This window comes from Vombatus ursinus, unplaced genomic scaffold (genome assembly GCF_900497805.2).
Source record: "Vombatus ursinus unplaced genomic scaffold, bare-nosed wombat genome assembly UNPS02008996.1, whole genome shotgun sequence".
Classification (NCBI taxonomy): Eukaryota; Metazoa; Chordata; class Mammalia; order Diprotodontia; family Vombatidae; genus Vombatus; species Vombatus ursinus.
The window spans coordinates 685,739-707,548 of record NW_020948774.1 but is presented as its reverse complement, the minus strand read 5'-3'; the positions used below and the strand labels follow the sequence as shown (position 1 = coordinate 707,548).

General features: G+C 41.8%; 1 protein-coding gene across 1 annotated transcript in view; it reads left to right on the top strand.

The window, feature by feature from the left end:
* LOC114034511 (mitochondrial dicarboxylate carrier-like) overlaps nucleotides 1–20,467 on the top strand; it is a 30,933-nt gene extending 10,466 nt beyond the window's left edge. Inside the window, exons 2-11 of the mRNA XM_027850234.1 lie at nucleotides 5,359–5,478; nucleotides 10,650–10,764; nucleotides 10,905–10,953; nucleotides 11,870–11,911; nucleotides 12,686–12,729; nucleotides 14,136–14,206; nucleotides 15,323–15,415; nucleotides 15,881–15,958; nucleotides 16,400–16,456; nucleotides 16,644–20,467. Coding sequence (XP_027706035.1) covers nucleotides 5,359–5,478; nucleotides 10,650–10,764; nucleotides 10,905–10,953; nucleotides 11,870–11,911; nucleotides 12,686–12,729; nucleotides 14,136–14,206; nucleotides 15,323–15,415; nucleotides 15,881–15,958; nucleotides 16,400–16,456; nucleotides 16,644–16,739 — 765 coding nt within the window. The 3' untranslated portion in view covers nucleotides 16,740–20,467. The remainder of the gene's footprint in view (nucleotides 1–5,358; nucleotides 5,479–10,649; nucleotides 10,765–10,904; nucleotides 10,954–11,869; nucleotides 11,912–12,685; nucleotides 12,730–14,135; nucleotides 14,207–15,322; nucleotides 15,416–15,880; nucleotides 15,959–16,399; nucleotides 16,457–16,643) is intronic.
* Nucleotides 20,468–21,810: the final 1,343 nt, after the last annotated feature.

The following is a 21,810-nucleotide window of genomic DNA, read 5'->3' as shown; positions in this document are numbered from 1 at the left end:
TGTGCTACTTCCCATTCCCCAGCTGCCCCCTTTAAGAACAGAATAAGTGAGGGGCAGCTAGGTGGTGCAGTACATAGAACTTTGGCCTTGGAGTCAGGAGGACCTGAGTTCAAATCCTGCCTCAGATACATAACACTCACTAGCTATGTGATCTGGGCAAGTCACTTAACCCCAATTGCCTCACCAAAGAAAAAGAAAAGAGTAAGTGTGTAGAATATACAAATTTGCATAAAACCTTTGGAAATGGAAAGACGAGTTTCCTTGTACGGACTAATGTTTTTTGATCTGATTCATTATTTCGTACTTGGTGTAAAACATTGGAAACATTTTGAAAACATGCATTTACTTGAAGATAGCAAAGTTATCTGATTGTAGCAATTACCCAAGTGGAGTATAATATTTTTACCATCGTCATGCCTGCTTTTGTTACATTATTAATTCAACCTGTGGACAAAGGTGTTGCTCAGAATATAAAATGTTATAGAAATTTCAAGAATGTTGTAAGCCCTATACAGAGCTTTCAATTTTATAAAAGATGAATTTTCAAAATGTTACTTTGCCTTGGGCTATTAAAAAGTGAAATATTATAGTGCTTAGAGAAAAGAAAAGTGTGCATTAAGTAGGAACAAAATTGTCCTTTTTACTTGTGTTTGAAACGTGTGTGTGTGTGTGTGTTTATCCCTGACCATTTTTAAGGTAGTTGTTAGAGTATGTTCAGGCAGTTGTAAGCTTGTAACTTTATCCTTCAGGCTACTCCAAAACTGTTCCTAGTAGGGGTAGCGTTGCCCGTGAATGTATGAAAAAGTATTAAGCAGTATGCTAGATATTGGGGGTGCAGGTAAGCAGGGGTAGGTAACTGGTGTCTCAGTGGGTAATAATAATTGCAAGTATTTATAGAGCACCTTAAAGTTTGCAAAGTACTCTACAAATTTTATCTCATTTAATCCTTACAACAACCCTGGGAGATAGGTGCTGTGCTATTATTATCCCCATTTTACAGATGAGGAAACTGGGGCTGACAGAGGTTAAGTGACTTGCCTAGAATCACACAACTAGTATCCAAGACTGGATTTAGACTGGGGTCTTCCTAACTCCAGGCCCAGCACTATATCCACTAAAGCACCTAGCTGCCTCCTCAGGAAGAGAAGACCCGAGTCCAAATGCAACCCCAGACACTTACTTTGCATGACTTAAGCAAGTCACTTAACCTTTGTCTGCCTCAGTTTTCTCATCCTTAAAAGGGGAGGAAAATAAGAGCACCTGCTCCTGGGAGTGTGGTGAGAATAAAATGAGACAATATGTAAAGTGTTTTGCAGATCTTCAAGGGCTATATACTGGCTAGTTATTGTTACTGTTTGGAATGGCCGAATGCTAAAGCTTTATTGGGAAGGGAGGGAGCTGGGGCTGAGTGACTGAGTTCCTTCCTGACGTGGTCTCTGAAGGAGCAGCATGGAAACTGGAAGCGCAGCAGCCCCACAAAATGACTGAGGTGGGGAGTGGTCTAAGGTGATTAAAAGCCCTTTGTGCGCCTCTGTTTGGGTGTATTCACTTCTACAGCCCATTCGGAACTAAAACGTGTTTATTTGTCCAGTTGGTTAAGAAAAAAAAAAAGACTACCAGCATGGGGAATGAAAACTTCAGCAAAACCCACAGCCCGATGAGGCTGAATTTATTCTGAGACTTTAGAAGAAAAGCAAGCTGTGCAAAATGGACCTCTGCAGTTTCTTAAGCAATCTTCTTTTTCTGGTGTACTCTGTATATGAATGCCTATTTTATTTGTAGTTTAAGTTTAGAATGAAAATAATTTTTTAAAACCCCACAGCCCTTCGAAGGAAGAAAGGATAAAATGGATGAAGTGTCAGGCCTTGTTTTGTGACCTGAGTTTCCTGGCCGGGGGAGGGTGTTATGGTTATACTTGGTCAAGCTTGGCCAAAGGTGACATTATACTCTTGACTGGCCTGGCGTAGAGTAGCAGCCTTCCTTGTGATCTTCCCATCTTCCCCAGAGAAATGGTTTGGGTAAAGACCCATGTACCTCAGGTTCTGCTTATTTCTTTTTTATTTTCTCAAAATTTTCTCCAAAAAAATGTATTTTTTTCAATCAATAAAAATCCACTTTCTCTCCCTCTCCCCTCCCCCTTCCCCCTCCCCCTTTCCCATTGAGAAAGAAAGAAAAACAAAAAAGCCCTGTTACAAATGTAGTCAAACAAAACAAATTCCTGCATTGGCCACGTCCAAAGAAAATATATCTCACTCAGCACTCTTGAGTCCATCACCCCTCTGTCAGGAAATGGGCAGCATGTTTCATCATGAGTCTTCTGGAGTCATGGCTTGGTTATTGCATTGATCAGAGTTCTTAAATCCTTCAAAGTTGTTTTTCTTTATAATATTATTGTATGAATTGTTCTCTGGTTCTGCTCGTTTCACTCTCTATCAGTTTATACAAGCCTTCCCAGGTTGCTCTAAAACCACCCTTTCATCATTTCTTACAGCATATGGTGTTCCATCACATTCACATACTTGTTCAGCCATTCCCCAGTTGACAGATACCCTCTCAGTTTCCAATTCTTTGCCACCTCAAAAAGTTGCTATAAATATTTTTGTACATACATCCTTGTCCTCTTTCTTTGATCTCTTTGGGGTTATAAACCTAGCACGCACGGTTTACTAGCTTTTTATGCATAGTTCCAAATTGCTTTCCAGAATGGCTATGCCAGTTCACAACTCTACAAAACAGTATGTTAATTAATGTACCTGTTTGTTCACAGTCCTTCCCACATTTGTCATTTTCCCTTTTTTTTTTAGTTTTTCCAGTATCACAGATAAGGAGCAACCTCAGAGTTGTTTTAATTTACATTTCTCTACTAGTGATTTGGAACATTTTTTTCTTATGGCTATTGATAGCTATGAGTTCTTCCTCTGAAAAATGTCTGTTCATATCCTTTGGCTGTTTATCAGTTGGGAATAACTCTTATCCCTACAAATTTGAAGATCCCCTCTATATAGGGAGCTGCTATATAGACATATAGAAATGAGACCTTAATCAGAGAAACTTACTGTAATTTTTCCCCCCATTTGCCAGCTTCTCTTCTAAATTTTAGGTGCATTGGTTTTATTTCTGCAATAGCTTTTTAATTTTATGTAATCACAATTGTCCATTTTACCTCCTGTAACTCTGTCTCTTGTTTGTTCTTGAAATCTTCTGTTTATACATCTGACAGCTAATTTCCTCCTTGGTCCTCTAATTTGTTTATGATGTCACTCTTTATGTCTTAAATGCAGCACCTGGTATATAGAATGCCAGGCCTGGAGTCAGACTCGCCTTCCTGAGTTTAAATCTGGCCTCAGACACTTACTAGCTGTGTAACCTGGACAAGTCACTTAATCCTGTTTGCCTCAGTTTCCTCATTTGTAAAATGATCTGGAGAAGGAAATGGCAAATCACTCTAGTATCTTTGCCAAGAAAACCCCAAATGGGGTCACAAAGAGTTGGATATGACTAAAGCAACTGAACAACAACAAAATGTCCTAGGTCATATATCCATTTGGGTATATGGTGTAAGGTATTGGTCTAACCCTAGTTTCTGCCAGATTGCCTTCCAGTTTTTTTCCCCAACAGTTTTTGTTGAGTGAATGAATTGTTACTCTGACAGCTGGTTTCTTTGGGTTTATCAAATACTAGGTTACTGTGATCATTTGTTTCTGTATATTGTGTGCCTAATCTGTCCCACTGATGAACCTTTCTGTTTCTTATCTGGTACAAAATTGCTTTAGTCATTATTGCTTTGTGGCATAGTTTGAGTTCTGTTATTAGTAAGTCCCCTTCCTTTCCACTTTTTTTCATTATTTCCCTGGAGATTATTGACATTTTATTCCCCTAGATGAATTTTGTTGTGACTTTTTCTATCTCTATATAATACCTGAATAAGTAGACATTTTATATGCAATAAGTGTTAACTGACTTCGACCTTGAACTATTTATCACTTTTTACAACTGAAGGATATGTTGCTGATTTTTGTTCCTTGTCAGAGCCATCTAGGGTCATTTGTTTCTGGTAGCACGTAATTTCCAACAGTTTTCTGGTGACGTGTGATTTCCAATAGCAGACCTGATATATCTGAGAGATTCACAGGTAGTTAGGTCTGGGCCTCCTGACTTCCACTGGACTCTTGAAAAGGTATTATAGCACCAAGCAAGTAGATTTATTCATTCAATCAATAAACACTTATTAAGTTCCTACTGTGTGCTGTATGCAGTATCTTTGGCAGCAAACCCTCCAAAGAGGGAAACATCAGTGTTAGTTTTGTGGCATGCCTTTGGAAGGATTGCTCAAACTGTGTGTGTTCTAGAACCAGTCCTCCAAATTGTTATACGGCAAGGCTATGTCCTTGGAGTCAGCAAGCATTTATTAAGTATTACTGTGTGCTCGACAGTAAGCTGGTGTAGATCTGAATGTAGCCTCATCCCTCAGGGATTGGTGGGCGAGACCTTGGGGGCACAGCTTGTGTGTGTATGTTGTGTGGTGTGTATGTGTGTGTGCTCGAGTGCGCAGGTAATGCAGACAGGAGCATCCTCGTCACGCCCTTACCTGACAGCTTCTTCCCTTGAGTCCCAGAACAAGTTCATGGAAACGAATCTGCTCACATTCCCTTATGGACTCCCCACTTTTATGTGCTCTCTTATGGCTTCCTACCTGGTTGCAGGGACCTTGGATGAATCTCCAGACCTGGCTATTACAACTCACCTGCCTGGAAATCACTAGCTGGGTCTGTGGGGATAAACAGCAAAGGCTGTCTGGAGGCAGTGGGGCGGCTCAAAGAGATTCAAGGGATCCTTGGGGTGGAGGGGGCAGGCTTTAGGTGTACTGTAGTGATAGAAAGCTCAGGACAGGCTGTGGAAGGAAATGATGCCGCGGGTTTCTTAACACCCCTCCCCCAGTATGTGAGATCCTATGGCATTGGCCTCCATGCTCTTCCTTGTACATGACCCTCCGTCTCCCCACTCTGCATTTGCCCCCATTCCTCATCTCTGCCTTCTGGCTTCCTTCAGATCTCAGCTAATGTCCCACCTTCTGCTGGAAGCCTTTCCCAGTCCCCGAAAATGTTGGGGGCATCCCTAGCTGCTTTGTCTTCCCTCTGAGATTACCTCTAATTTACCCTGTATCTCTCGTGTTTGTGCATAATTGTTTGCATGTTGTTTCCCCCATTAGTCTGTGAACTCCTTGAAAACAAGAATTCTTTGTTGTTGTTGTTGTTGTTGTTGTTGTTGTTGTTTTTGGGGCGGGGTTTGCCTATGCAACTTAAATTGCCTAGTATATAATAGGCGCTTAATAAATGCTTCCTGATTTGACTTGTGCAGGTCCATCTACAGACACAGCAGAAGATAGAGATGAAGATGACAGGCATGGCATTAAAGGTGGTGCGGACCGATGGCTTCCTGGCCCTTTACAATGGCATCAGCGCCTCTATCTGCCGGCAGGTCGGTGGTGGTAATAAGAAAGATGGGAATGATAGTAACAATGCTAATGATATTTGTAGAAGCTTTTAACATTGGTAAAGCACTTTATAAATGTTATCTCATTTGAACCTCTCAACAGTCCTATGAAGAATTCTTATTATCTCCATTTTACAGATTGGGAAAAACTGATAGTGAGAATGGTTTAGTGACTTGCCCAAGGTCACACAGCTAGCAAGTGTCTGAGGCCAGATTTGAGCTTGAGTCTTCCTGACTCCAGTCTAGTGCTCTATCCACTGGCCTCCAACATGGTAGGAGGTGACTTTTTAGCTGTGGAATTTTCTTGATCTGAAGGCATAACAACCACCTTACCTCTTTCATACTTGATTTGGATTGGCCAGTCTTAGGAAATCACAGACGCCTCAAGTTGATAGGGATTTCTGATACTCTGGACTCTTGGAATCCTTTCCACAGCGTTCCTAACCAGGAGTCAACCCAGCCTCTCCCTTCGAAAAGTTGTTCCCTATTTTGGACATGGATAATTCCTAGAGTTGCAGAGCTGAAAGTGACTTTGGAAAGATCTATTCCAACCCCTGCATGCCTGACAAAAAATCCCCTCTGAGCCGCCTCTTTGGATAGCTGCAGTTACTGAGAACTGCTCTCTCCTGCGGTTTTCGATGATTCTCATTGTTAGCACATTTTTTTCCTGGTATGTGAGGTTGTGTCAGCAAACATTTGTTAAGGTCCTAGTTTGCTAGCTCTGGGCGTGCAAGGAAAGGCCAAACTAACAAAAACAATGTCTTCTCTCAGTCGATCAAAAGTGCAAACAACCACGGGCAAGACCACATACAAACAAACAAGAAGACCCATGCAAGACAAATTGGAGATGGTCTCAGAGGCACTGAGGTTAAGGAGGCCAAACTCTGCTTCTGAGATCTTCACCTGTGGCTTATACTTCTCTCGGGCCATCTGAGTCAAGTCTTTGTAGCTTTTCATGGTATCGGCCTTTAGATGCTTGAATGTAGCGATTGGGACGCCCCAGTTCTTTTCTACTTCAACTTAAATATCTCCATTTTTTTTTCCATCTAGTATTGTTTCCAGTCCCCTCACCGTCCTGGCCACTCTCCTATGGACATACTCTAGCTTGTCAAAATCCTTCCTAAAGTGTAGCAAATTGAATGGAATCCAGTGTTCTAATTAGGATCCAGTCAGGAGAGGAGACTAGAACACTCTGGCCTGCCCATTTCTGGGCATGGTTCCTTAACTTTTTTGATGAACCACACTGTTGACACTTGGCGCTTGTTAACCAAAACCCTGAAGTCTTTTTCACACAGGTTTGTTGTCTAGCTGTGTTTTTCTTACCAGGTCCTAGTGCTGTTGATTTTTTACTCACACACACACACACATATACACACATACACACTGGTGATGATGTGACATAATGGAAAAAGTACTATATTTAGAGTCAGAATCCTAGCTCTGCTTTTATATGATACCGGGTGAGAGATGCTGGGAGAGGAGATAGAGAGCTATCCTTGAACACAGGCCTTCAAGGTCATCCCACCTCTGCTAAGTATTGGCTCTGACTACTAGGCAATTCACTTAACCTCTCAGTGGCCCAGACTAGCCTAAAAATAAAAGATGCCAGGCCAGTGTTGATCTGCATTGATAAAGGGAATTTCCCTATGCCAAAGAAATCTGGAATTTGGTCCTCCTTTCTAACCCTCCCCCTCTCCCCCAAAAAAAAGTTTGGCAAGGAAAGGGAATTTCCTCTTATAAAAAAATAAGGGCATTATACTTGATAGACTGACTTTCTTTTTTTTTTTTTTTTTGGGTGAGGCTATCAGGGTTAAATGACTTGCTCAGGGTCACACAGCTAGTAAGTGTTAAGTTGTCTGAGGCTGGATTTGAACTCAGGTCCTCTTGACTCCAAGACCAGAGCTCTATTCACTGCACCACCTAGCTGCCCCAGAAGACTGACTTTCAACTTAGAAAACTGGCTTCAGGTCTTGCTTCCGACACATTAGCTATGTGTCTAGGAGGAAGGAAGTCACTCAGTGCATCTTTCTATCTTTCACAATTGATCATCCTACATCTTTGCTGTTGGGATGTACAGTGTTCTCCTGGTTCTGCTCATTTCACTTTGTGTCAGTTCATGTTAGTCAAGAAAACTCCTTTTAGCAGTGCTGCTCAGCATCTATTAAGTACTCACTGTGTGCCAGCTCTTCATTTCTTTTTAAATTTATTTGGTTATCCTATTTAAGCTGAAGGTCATTTCTCTTTAATGGAGAAGATGGAAGCAGATTTTAAGTTTAATAGGTTCTGTCAACTATTAATGTGTGAGCTTCTCCAAGTTATGGACATATTCCTTCCTTCATGGCCTGAACATTGCTTAAAAAAAAATCTTATATCTTTTTGTTTTTATGTCCCTCCCTATATCCTTACTGTTTCATCTTCCGGAGAACTATCCCTTGAAATACATTTTTAAAAGATTTGGGGACAAAATAAACAAACCAGTTCAGCAAAGTTAACCATTGTATCAATGAAATCTCAAAATTAATTATCCAGTGTTTCACATCCCACCCCACCTACCCAGCTCCCAAGAGAAGTGAAGGAAGCGTATTCTTATATGATTTTGATGCCAGACTTGATCATTATAATTACACTGCATTCAATTTTGATTGTTTTCTTGTTCTTTCAACACATTGATTTCCTGATACTTCTTGCTTCGTGTTGCATCAATTCATATATATCTACCTATAATCCTCTGTAGTTATTATGTTCATTATTTTTTCTCAGTATGTAAGAATTTAATTTCTTACACATAATTTATTTTCCAATGGTTATCATTGTTTTCCATTACATTCATGTCTCACAATTTGTTTAACCAACCCCAATCGATGGCCATCTATTGTTTCCAGGCCTCTGCCACTAGAGTGTTGCTACAAAAATTTTAGTATATATGGTGTGTTCTGAAAAAATTAGTGATTTCATTGGTGTTATATGGCTAGCAGTAGGACTTCTGGGCCAATGGTCCTCAACGTTTTAGTCACTTTCTTAGCATAATTCCAAATTGTTTTCTATTATAGTTGGACTCATTTGAACTTAGCTTTTTAAAAGCCATTTTAATGGTTCCTTAGAGTTTTTTAAAGGCTCTGCTTATTCTGGGCTCAGATGTCTTTCTGCTCCAATGTTCGTAGGACCGAAGCACTCTTTTGTATTCACCCTATGAAGGTGTACTTGCCCCTTTGCTACATGCAGTTTTAATATCTGAGCTTATTATGCAGAATGCCAAGCATGTGGGTTGTGTTGATTGATGAAATGACTATGTGAAACAGTGTCAGGTGAAAGGGTCAGAACATGAATTTGTATATCCATGTCAGTTATGTACAACTGGCAAAAATGGGTGTATGTATGCATGGGCAAGGATCAGAAGAGGAGCTGGAGAATAGTTGAGTTTGAATGCCATTAATTAAGGTTCCTTTCTCTTTTTCTGTAAACTTTGCAGCTAGGTGGCAAAATGGATAGAGCACTGGCCCTCAAGTCAGGAGGACCTGAGTTCAAATCCTGTCTCAGACCAGACACTTGACACTTACTATCTGTATGACACTGGGCAAGTCACTTAACCCCAATTGCCTCCCCCCCCCCCCCCCAAAAAAAGGTGTAAACTTTCCTAAACTGGCCACTTTCTACCCTGTAAGGTTTGGTATCATAGTCTTTCTTCGCTCTCGAACAGCAGGGATGTTTGCTGTCCATTTCATGATTGTGTGGACTCAAGGATTTTTTTTTAAGGCCTGCATTTAGTCATTTTTATTCATTAAACAAACTAAAGAAACTTAGCTAAATGTTTAAAAAAATAAACTTTAAGAATACAAACTTTGCAAAGAGCTCCTACCATACAAGACAACCTTTCTGACCTTCTTTTCTTGGCTAAAAAATTTAAAAACCATCCTTCCAACTGGAAGGATGCTCTCCTAGTCCCATACTTTCTCATGAAGGTCTAGTAGTAGAGTTTAAGACTTGGTGAGCAGTAGCACATTTTTTTTAAAATAGTATTTTGTTTTTTCCAGTTATTTGTAAAGATAATTTTTAACATTCATTTAAAAAATTTTTTTGAGTTCCAAATTTTCTCCCTCCCTCCCTCTCTCTCCCTTCTCTAAAACAGTAAGCAATTTGATATAGGTTATATATATGCAATCATGTAAAACATATTTCCATATTTGTCACATTGAAATGCATACTTTAGAATTTTAAAATTTTAAGTTTTTTGCCTTCCTTATACCAGCCAGAGCCTTGGGGCTATGTATTGAGATTTGAGCCTTGGGAAGCAAATAGTTAGGGGATTAAAATGAGATAAGAAGTGTAGCTGATTTTTTCCCCCAATCCAACTGGATTATACAATAACAACAGTATTGTAAAGACAAACAACTTTGAAAGACTTGAGAACTCTGATCAACGCAATGACCAACCACAGTTCCAAAGGACTTGAGATAAAACATGTAATCCTTCTCCATTGAGAAAACTGATGGACTCAAGAGTACAGATTAAAGCGTATTTTTTTCTCTCTCTCGGATATGGCCAATGTGGAAATTTATTTTGTAAGATTAGACATATTTGTGATGGATTTTTGTATTTTCCCTCTCAAAGGGTGGAGGAGGGGGTGGGGGAGAGGATGAGAATTCAGAACTGAAAATAAAATAAAATTGAATTAAAAAAACAAATTAACTCAGTTAGAGGCCCCTAGCAAGAGCACAGGTGTCCTGAGGCCAGGAATGAGGAGAGTAGTCTGCTCACCCAGGCTCTACCAGGCAGAAGTCTTCACCAGAACAACTGAGAGAAAACAGTAGGGAGAGCAGGGAAGAAGAGGGACACACAGGGCAACCTAGACTGAAGAGGGACAGAGAAGCATCTACTTCATCCTGAATGGAGGGCTTGGCCTGAGCTTCCTGGAATCAGTAGATGGGGAGTGAATGGGAAGCAGAGGAAGAAGGCAGGATGTGTGGCTATTGCAGTAACTGGGAGTCCCCAGAGATTGGGAGTGCTAGCCCTAGTGGGCTGCCCCATTACTTTGAAGGCTGCCGACTGTATGTCCAGGTGCAGCCTGTCCGCCTTTGTGTCATAGCATGAAGCTATACTATGTGTGAAGATATCTCATCAAGAGCTTTTGTTCTAAATTATGATGTTGTTGTCCACAGATGACCTATTCCCTTACCCGATTTGCCATCTATGAGTCATTCCGAGACCGACTGACTGCAGGGAACCAGGGGCCAATCCCTTTCTATAAGAAGGTGTTGTTGGGTTCCCTTGGAGGTAAGAGGGTTATCAAAGGATGTTTGTGGGGGGAGAAGGAAGGAAACTCGGATTTACCAGAAGGATCCAGAATATGGTTCAGTGAGAGTCTGATGACAGATCATGGTTGTGAGATTTCATGTTCTCTTTTCCTCTTTCAGGTTTTGCTGGCGGTTTTGTGGGGACTCCCGCAGATATGGTGAATGTCAGGTAAGGGTGGGCCTCTCAGTCATGACTGGTCAGTTTCATTCAGCCTTTTCCTTAAGACTATTGTTATCTCAGTTTTCTTATAGTGGGTCTGTGGGACACAAGACAGTGTCAGGGTTAAGGAAAGAAACAAAAGATGTGACTAGACGGGTGCCTGTTTGTCTGGTTTAATCTAAAAAATGGGCAAATGGGTATTTGATTCCCTCTTCCGTGAAAAAGAACTAAGTAGCCCAGATAGCAAGAAAGTCCTAAGCCAGAAAGCAATCTTTTTTTTTTTTTACGTAATATTTTCATACTAAATCAAACTATTGTTCTAACGTTTAGCTCAATTTTATGTTCTTTTGGTGCCTTTGTGAGTTTTAGTTCTCTTTGAATACTTTCTTTGACTACTGTCTAATGCCCTTTCTCTCCTACCCCACAAAAAAAACCCTCATTCTTCTCTCATGTAACTATAACTTATTATAGACACTGATAATACAGAATTAAACATTTTCTGAGTAACCTTCTACAATAGCTAAAAGAGAAATTTTGGCCTGTCTCCAAACTTGGTTTTCGTTCATTGCCCTATTTTAACTGAAGTTTAGCATGCAGAGAGAACTTGATTCCATAATAAATGAATTAATAATAAATAAATTAAATAATAAATTAAAAATAAATAATGAATCAGAAATAAATAAATAAATAAATAGTGAATCTTAGGTCAGAAGGCAGTATTAAAGAGAAACTGATAATTGTCTGAAAATTCTTAACTTCCAGAGGCTTAGGCTAGAAATCAGGGCCTTGCAATTAGAAACAGGCAAATTCATATCTCGTCCTTGGCTGTTGCCCACCTTCTCTGGTCTTGCTTTTCTTTTCTTTTCTTTTCTTTTTTTTTTTGGTCTTGCTTTTCTTGATGGCTGTATGTGGTTTTGGGTTTCAGGATGCAGAATGACATGAAGTTACCTGTGCACCAAAGGCGGAAGTGAGTAGTAGGGGGGTCAGGGTGACTGAGGAGGGTTTGTGTTTCGTGGCTTCTCACTGTGTATGATGAGAAGGAACTTAGGAGGTTACCATTCTTGGATCTAGATGTATAACTGCCTGTACACAACAGACAAAGGCCATCATAGGAATTCTACTTGAAGGAACTAAGGACTGTTTAGTGTGAAGAGAAGACCTGGGTTGATTGATGTGTTCAAATAGATAAAGGATTGTCATATGGAAAATGGAGGACACTTGTCTAGCTTGATCCAAGTGGGCAACACCGGGACCGTGGTTGAAAAAATTACAGAGAAATAGATTTCATCTTTGTATGTAAAAACAACACCAGCAGCCACAAACTCTGTAACATTTAGAGCTATTCCAAAATGGAATGAATTGCCTTGATAGGCAGTGAGCCCATTTCCCTGTCACCAGAGGTTGGGTGATGACTTGTCGAGCATGATATAGAGGAGCTTGGGAGCAGGTATGGCTGGGACTAAAAACCTCTGGAGGCCCTTCCCACTCTCAGCGGTCTCTGACTTGAAGTGTTGGGCTGGGGAGAGGAAGATAAATTGGGACAGAAGGAAGGGGAGTGCCGCAAAGACCCTTACCCAAAGCTGCTGTGGGGAGGTCTGGACACCTGAGGAGTCAAGGATTGTTCAAGATTGCTGTAAGGAAATCAGCAGATGTCTGGAAGGAATATCATTGGGGGTGGAGGGAGTATCTGGGAATTCCCTTTAAGTGGGAGCTTAACTTGAGCTTGTCTTGTGTCCCATAGCTACTCCCACGCTGTAGATGGCATTATACGTGTAGCCCGTGAAGGTAAGATCCATTCCAGAGTGGGTGGCATGGTTCTGGGTCAGTCGTTGGCAGCCCTACTCTTTAGGACCCTTTCAGCACTGAACATCCTGTGTCGCTGGGCCTAAATGGAGGGGAGTTGTCAAATCTATTGCCTTAGGATGGTTTCTGTAGGATTAACTCTAGCCTGGCATTCAAGTCCCTCCACAGTTTGGCTCCAACCTACCTTTCATAGGTTCATAGAATCGTGGTTCTAAAGAGAGGCCATGGTCTCCAGTCCCCTTGTCTTTTTAAGAAAAGGAACCTGAGAGAAACCTTTTTTAGAAAAAGAACCAGTGTTAAATGATTTGCCCAAGGTCCCCCCGGCCCAGTTGTGTCAGGTCCTTCGACTCCAGAGCCATTTATTTCATAGGGTTCCCCAGCTTCCTGTGCAGTTCCCTGGTCTTGTCCTGCACTCCCTTACACCCACAAATTCACACAGCCTTCTATCATGCCTGGAATATTCTTCTCCCACATCACTGCTTCCTGAAATTCTTCCCTTCCCCCCTCCCTTCTCCCCTCCTTTCCTCCCTTCTGTCTTTCCTTCTTTTCCTTCCCTCTTTTCCCTCTGTCTTTCTTTCCCTTCCTTCCTTCCCTCCCTCCCTCACTCCCTCTCTTTTCTCCATAGTCTTCCCCTCCAATTGAAGGCAGTCTCCTTCATAATTAATTTTTAAACCACTTTGCCTAGATCACTCCTTTGTTTCTATCATGCTGTACTTTAAACATGTTTATTTGTATCCATATTGTATTATTCCCTATCTCTATTAGATTAATTAGATTAATAATAATACCTAGCATTTGTATAGTGTTTTAACATTTGCAAAGCTTATTATAAATGTTGTCTCATTCAATCCTTACCACAAGTGAGGTAGGTGCTATTATTATCACCGTTTTATAGATGAGGAAACTGAGGCAGAGAGAAGTTAGGTGACTTTTGCCCAGGGTCACACAGCTAGTAAGTATCTGAGGCAGGATTTGAACTTAGGTCTTCCTCACTCCAGGTCCAGCATTCTGTCTATTCTGCTACCTAGGTGCCTCTTAATTATATGATTGCAAGGTCCTAGAAAGACACCTTCATTTTTGTTTGTGTTCGATTTACCTAGCTAAATACCTACTGTGCACATGGTAGGCACATAGGCAGTGTTTTAGTGGAATGGTCAAATGTACACCAGGCAGGTTCCAGTACCAGTGGGCTTAGAGGAAACTCCGAGCATGTATACTGAATGAATGACTTCAGTTCCCGCAGGGGTCGGCAGAATCAGAGATCAGGCAACTAGAATGATGTATTGCTGGGGAATAAGGGCTAAAGTGAGAATTGAAACTATTCTGTTGCCACTAGGAAAGAGAGCTAAAGGGAAACCATTAATCTGGTCTTTTCCCCCCTGTTGCAGAAGGCATAAAGAAATTGTTTTCTGGAGCCACGATGGCATCATCCCGAGGGGCTCTTGTCACCGTGGGGCAGGTAGGTGGCCTCTCAGCTGCATACCTTCTACGTGGAGCCATTGGCCGATAGCACAAAGCAGGGTGAGCTAGGGATGCTAGCTTTCTTGCTCTTCTTTGGCTAGAGAAACGGGGTGCAAAATTCAGCTGTGGCAAGCAGCCCTGAGCCCCAAGGTCCCTGACGGTGGAGACAAGGCTGCTGGTTGTTTTCGTTCCAAAAACTCTGTTCCACCCCTGCTGTTCTCTGATCTCGACCTATGCTTTTGTTCTCACAGTCCTCCCACCCCCACCTGGAATTCGTTCTTTCCACCCCCATCCTGATCCCAGCCTTGGCTTTCTGAAATCCTTGCCAACCTTTAAGAATCAGTTAGAGGAAGAAACTGAGGTCAAGAGAAAAGAAGTGTTTAGTCCAATACTGTGTGTTCAAGTAAATGAGAGAGCTGGGATTCTGATACTCGCTCGGTTGAAGAGAGACCCTGGTCTTTCATAATGTGTTATATCTTTTCTTCCCTGCCTTTCCTCCCCTTTTCTTCCCCTAATTTAGCTAGATCTATGACTTCATCTGTGTGGAAACTCCCTTCACCGATGAAGATTGGCATCTTGTCAGTCCTTAAGATTGTTTGCCGGGGGTACTGAGATGTTAAGTGAATTGCTTATGGTCACACAGGCAATATGTGTCAGAGATAAAACTTGAACCCAGGTTTTCCTGACTCTCAGGCTGATGCTATGCTCCCCTCCACGTGATATTTATGGCCTTGGCGTATCCCTCCCCTCACACAGCCATGAGCTTCAGGCTGTCATGCCAGTTTGCACCTGAGGCCCCTACAGCCCTGTCCCTATCCTAGATCATAAGCTCCTCAGAGGCAGGGATCGTGTCTATTTATCTTTGTATCATTGATCCCCCCCCCTCGCTCCCAATGCCTTTCACAGATACTTAATCAGTGTTCACTGAATTGCATAAACTGTCTGATGCAGGAAGAATGGGTTATGGGCTAGAGAGACTTCACTGCATCATTTCCTACTTCCCCGAAGGCTTCTTTGGGGGGCAGCGCATCCCCTTTTAATTCTGGTCCTGCGAGAATGCTTCCTCTGGGCTGGTTTGAAGCCACTAACACATCTTCTCCCTCACTCCTTGCAGCTGTCGTGCTATGACCAAGTCAAGCAGCTGGTCCTCAGCACAGAAATGATCTCAGATAACATCTTTGCACACTTCCTGTCCAGTTTTATCGCTGTAAGTTCCCCATGACCTTTCAGTCAATCATTCTAGTTTGTATCTGGGCCCCCTGAAGTTCATGGATGCTGTTCTGCTGTGGAGTGACCCACAGAAGAGAGGCATTCTATTAGCCACTAAAAACATGCTGTGATTTTTAAAAACACTTGGGAGTGGCTGAGGCACTGCGTAGTGGCCATTGGAAGAGCCTTTGGGTGGGGAGAGGGATGAAGAGGAGAGTGAGAGTAGATGGCAGGCAGCCTTGATGGGGGTCTGGTTAATTTCTTTCATGGCCTAAGACAGCTGAAGGGCGAGAAGCTTTAGTGACTCTTCAGTTGGTTAATCCCAGGGCAGTCAGGCAATGCTTTTACTCATACCAGACTATCTACTAGAGCTGTCTACCAGTCAAGACCCCTGAGAGACTCAGAAAGAAAAGACTCACGAAAGAAAGGTTCTCTTGCAACCCATAACTTTGCTTCTTCATAGGGTGGGTGTGCCACCTTTCTGTGCCAACCCCTGGATGTGCTTAAGACTCGTCTGATGAACTCCAAGGGGGAATATAAGGTAACTATGTCAACATCTATTATTTCCACCCTGGCATATGGGCCGTCCTGCTGCCCATCTTTTCTTTGTCCTTGAGGTGTCCAACTTTCAAGATGGCTCCCAACTATTCCCTCGATTACCTTCTCGGAAGCCCAGTTTACCTGCTACAGAGAGCTAAGTTCCTGGTGTGTCTGAGCCAGCCTCTTTGAACATCAGAATTGAAAGGGACCTGAAAGATCATTTAATCTAACCCACCTCCTTTGACAGAGGAGGAGATTGAGTCCTAAGGAAAAATAAGTGTCTGGCCCAAGACCACACAGTCAAGTAAACCTAATTCTGACTCCAAATCAGGTGTTCTTGGGGTAGCTAGTTTGGAGATCTGGGAACATGAAGTGTGTTATTGTAGACGGTGTGATGGAACCATTATACCTCCAGAGGCATTGGTGTATTTATCTGTTTCAGGGTGTCATTCACTGTGCTTTGGAGACGGCGAAACTTGGACCACTGGCCTTTTACAAGGTACCAATGGGCAGGAAGATTTGAGGAGGGTGGGTTATGGCTCCAGTTGTGGACACGGTGTTTGGATGTTTGGGCCCCAACCCTGGAATTTTCTGCATGGTTCAGCATCCTTCCCTCCCTTCTGCTCCTCCCTTTCCCTCCCAAAATACCTCACCCTTTAATTTTATCTTGTCTTATCTCTCTTCAGGGCTTTTTACCTGCTGGAATTCGTCTAGTCCCCCACACCGTCCTCACCTTCATCTTTTTGGAACAACTCCGATTATACTTTGGAGTGGATGCTTGAGCTGGGCTTGTTTTGGTGGGAGCCATGCAGATGCTACAAGGCCCCCAGTCTACCCAGGATTCTTCCAAAGAGACCCAGGGAGGGAGCACACAAGCATCCTCTCATGGGCCAGTACTTTCCACATTCCTGTCTTGGTTTCCCCTTCTGTGTCACCTATGCCCACTTCTTTGGCTCATGAGCATGGTTGTCCCAAAGGTATCATATCCTCACTGCCTCCCCCCTATTCCTACCCTTCCCCCCCAATCTTAGGGATCAAAATGTTTTTTCATCCTGTCCTGACAGAAGCCTCTTAATTCTACCAGTCACTTTCACCACATCTCTGTAACTCATTTGCCTTAACTGTCCCCTTGGCTCCTCATCTGGGCCCTCAGAATGCTCTCTGTAACTTAACCTTGGCCTCACAGAAGGGGAGGATGCAATACATTATGTAGCAAATCTGAAAAAACCTTCAAAGTGGCCCCTTCCTCCCACTGCTTATCCCTCTCCCACCCTAGACTTCCCTTTGCTTTTCTACCAGTGGGGAAAATAAATGTTTACAGGAACTCTCCTCTCCTCCGATCCCCACCCCCTTTCTAGGGAGTGTGAATTACTTGGTGGTGGCCCTGCAGCCTAAGGATTGGGTGGAGATGTTTTTCTAAAGCCTTCCTCACTCTGAGCAGTTATTAAGTGCAAAAGATTTTGTAGAGAGACTGAGGGGTAAGATGTATCTTCAGTCTGTCAATCATAATGGAATATGGAGCATCCAAACTTGACTTCCTACCCAGGGTCAACATACATTTACTTTTCTTCTTACCTTATTCTCGTTTTGGGTTGTGTTAACTGGAGAATTGAGCACTGTGGGCCTCATTCTTTTCCTCTGTCTTTTGATTTTGAAAGAGGAAAAAAGGACGGACAGGTATGGTTCTCCATGAGTCCTGGTAAGAAAAAGACTATAGCTTCTTTCCTCCCTCTCTCATCCTCATGGCAACACTTTCTCCTCTCATTATTTCTGCCATTAAGTCCATCATGTCTTTGCCATCCAGATCAAAGGGGCTAAAACATCACCCATTCTGTAGTATTCTTTCACACCACTGCAGCTTCCTATCCCTTTCTCCCAAGTCTCTCCAATGGCCCCCATCACCAACTCCTGCTCAGTGATTGCTTTAAAGATCAAATTTTAGCCAAAACTCAGGCACCAAATAGCTGCTGCTGTCTTCAGGGATTTCTCCTCTATGCCTTCTGCTTTCTCTTCTCCTCTCCCAAGCCTCTTACCTCCTTACTTTTTGGTACCGCATTTCACCACAGCTACTGAGTGACTTGTGTCAGACAAAGGTCAGGAGGCCTGGGAATGGAAGGAAACAGATGTATATTTTGACTTGTTAATTTTCTCATCCCTCAATTCCCTACCTCCCTAATATTTGATGTTGCTTGTGTAGAAAGAAGTTGGACCAGCCTGGTTGGCTGATATCCAGCCAAAACATCGGGGCACCCATTTGGAGGTACCTTTACACCCCCACCTTGGGCCCATTACTTTTCTAGCTGACATTAATGTTCCTTTCCACTTGTTGTCAACTACATGCCCTATGGCCCTTAGGAAGGTTACTGTGTCCTCCATATGTACTGTGAAAATTTAGAGAGAGGCAGAATTGCATAGTAGATAGAACCCTGGACTTAAGAGTTGGGAAGACCTGGATTTAAATCCTGCCATTCACACTAGCTCTTTTGACCCTGTCAAGTCACTCAACTTGTTTGAGCCTTGATTTCCTTATCTTAAAATGAGTGTCATCATAAATAAGAAAGTAACATGATAAAAATAAGTCTAAGGACAGCACCTACTTCATAGGGCTATGGTAAAGATCACATTAGGTAATCTATGTTATGCACTATTGAGATATGAGCTGCTATTATTATTGCTACTTACCTATGTATGGTAGGAGTTGTGGATCAGTCAGATAACTTATTAGTGATTCAGAATAATTTCAATTAATGAATGGGAAAAGCTTTCTTTTTCTAAGTCAGTTGAATAAGTTTTTAGTCAGTTCATCCCTCTGCAAACCAGCACTGACCACGCCTTGAATTTTAGAGAGTATTCAAAGAAGACATTGCTACTGCTCTGCTTGAGCTTACAGTGTATGTGGAGGAAGCAACTGGAGAATGATTCTGGGACTATGGAGGAGAGCATGGCCTAGACCAGAAATATGGCAGGAACAGGTCTTTACCGAGGACTGCCGTGTGCTCAACTAGAGTTATGACCAAATGGGATATTGTCACAGTCTTCTGGATATGAGGTACCATGTTGGTATGCAGTAGGGAACAGTGTTGGTGGAGTTGGGGGATCATGGTAGCAGTCGAATAGAAAATTGGATTAGTTACATCTCAGAGATCCTGAAGATTTAATGAGATAAGCAACCTCAATTGCTGTGAGCTCCATTGCCCACCCACCATCACCACTCCCTGCACTCAAGGAAAATGGAGTCAGGCTCTCTGTTCTGGTTCTTCTCTGAGTTTGTTCCCTACTTCCTGGGTTAGATGGTTTCTGTGTGGTGTATAGGTGCTTCTGTGTCAAGGGCTTGGTGCCCCAGGTTCTTAGTCCTGAGCCCCCTGGCTCATCTTTGAAGGAGTCCAGAGCTAAGGAGCTCCCTTGATGAGGCCAAGAAAGGTAGTTAGCAGGAGTGCGGAGATTCGTCTTTGCTGAGATTTCCCTTACCCTTCCGTGGGATGGTACAAGAGGGAGTGGGAGGGCTATTCCACTGAGCTGAGGGCCCAATTTGACATTTACTTGACATGGTAATGATTTGGGTGACAGAATTAACAGAAAAGTTTGTAAATTTTCATTTCTCTGTCTTTGTAGTGGCACAGTTGACGGCTGAACTAGCGCTTTCTGGCCCAGAGTTTTGTCCCCTTCTTCCCCGGGAAGTAGCTTTGGAAAAGGATTTTATTTATCTAAATCTGATTCATGGATGAATACAGGACTATCACCCTCCTCCCCCCCAAAAAAAATTAAACAAGGACTAGGACTAGTCTTCCAGGAGAATTGTTGAAAATAACAAAGTCATAGAATTTTAGAGCTGGAATAATGTAGCTTGTATTCTTAACGATGTTGAACAATAATGAAGCATTTCATAGTATCATGGATTAAGTAGTACTGAGAGTAAATAGATCACCATTTTCTAGATGAGGAAACAAGCCAAGTTGAAGTGATTTGCCAAATATAATACGATATAGCAATTGAGGATTAGGATTTGAACTGGATCTCTTGAACCAAGACCCCTCTTCCCATAATGCCACAATACCTCATGGAAGGGACCTTAAAGCTTATCTAGTCCAATTTCTCATTTGTTTCTTGGTTGGCATTTTCAGATTTTTTTTTTGGTTGATCAATGTTGCTTCAATTTCTGACAACATGAGTATTCAAATATACAAACAAAAATGAGAGATTAAAAAGAAATAGAAACTACTGAACAAAACAATGCAAAAAAAGTGATTGCAAATGATTGCACATGTAACGATATTCAATGTTAATTACCAGTTGTTAAAAGAAACTATTAATCTTAACAAGGTTGTATCAATATTGTCTTTTGTATTTAACATGAATTTTGTTGCTGTTGTCATCTTTAATTACATATTTGTAATCGGTGTGTTCTTTTAGCCCTACTTTCTCCACTGCATGTGTCTTCCTGCATTGTTTGGGATCCTTCATATTTGTCATTGCTTAGAGCATCACATTCCATTACATTTGTCTAGCATAATTTATTCAGCCATTCTTCAGCTGTTGGTATAGTTTGTTTTCAGTTTGCTTGGGATATTTTTTGTCAAGAAAGATCTTTTTTTTTTTTCCTGTCACAAATTTCTTTTGGCTATAAGCCCTTTTTCTGGGTCAAAATGTATGAATGTTTTTATAGCTTCTATTGGATAATTCTGTATTGGTTTCCCAAAATGGTTCATAGCCCTAACAGCAGTGAATTTGTGTGCCTGTTTTCCTGGTCCCCATTAATTGATCATACTGATTGGAAAATGCCACTGAATTTTGAATTTTTCCATTTTACACCCTTTCTCTTTACTAATTTGATGGGTATAGGTGACCAGCCTCATTTTGCAACTGAGGAAACTGGGGCCCTGGAGGGATATGCAAATTGCCTAAAGTCATTTCAGGCAGTTAGTGACTAAATTGAGACTAGAACCTGTCATGGTAAAAGAATCATATTTGGTTCAAAAGCAGTCCAATAGAACTTTAAGGACCACAGAAGACAGAAACCACAGGAAGACTATTTCCTTCTTGGATATTGAAGAAATCTAGTATGTCCTTTAGGAGCAATGGCTGGCTTCTGTTTTATTAGCTTTGGAGATGAACTGATTTGCATTTCAATTTCCATATAGAACTTCTCATTATTGACCAGAACTAGGACTATCTGTTCAATCAATCAAAAAGTAAGGACAGAAGTAAGGTGGGCTTAAGGGAATTGAGACAAAGGAAAACACGACTCTTTTAACTGAAATAGAGGCCAGGTTCTAAGATGGAGTTACTCAAGTAAGGGAGAAGATAGGGTCGCTCTCTCTCTCTTTGCCTCCACTTTTCTCCTTCCCATGAAAAACAACTTGTAACTTTAATCGGTGTTACGTATCTTGAATAGTTTCACAGGTAGTTAGTACTTGACCTCCTAGTCAGCTAGGGGGAGTTGCTGCCTTAGGTTGACTGAAAGTTCTGGTGCACTTGGAGACTTGTGGAAGAAAGGAAAAACCAAGACGCAAAGAGTATCCTCACCTTCTTGGATGAAACAAGCATCTCACTCTGGGACCCAAAAGTCAAGAAAGCTGAGGAATAGGATCCAGCTTATACTTTTGGTCTTGGTGTAGGAGTAGAAGGTTCCAAATGAAGTGAAAACAGGCTGGTGTGTCCACTCTGACCCTCTTTTTCTTTTTTTTTTTAATTATTTTTAGTTTTCAACAATCACTTCCATAAACTTTTGAGTTTTAAATTTTCTCCCCCTCCATCCTCACCTCCCTCCTCAAGACAGTATGCAATATGATATAGATTCTACATATACATTCCTGTTAAACATATTTTCACATTAGTCATATTGTAAAGAAGAAT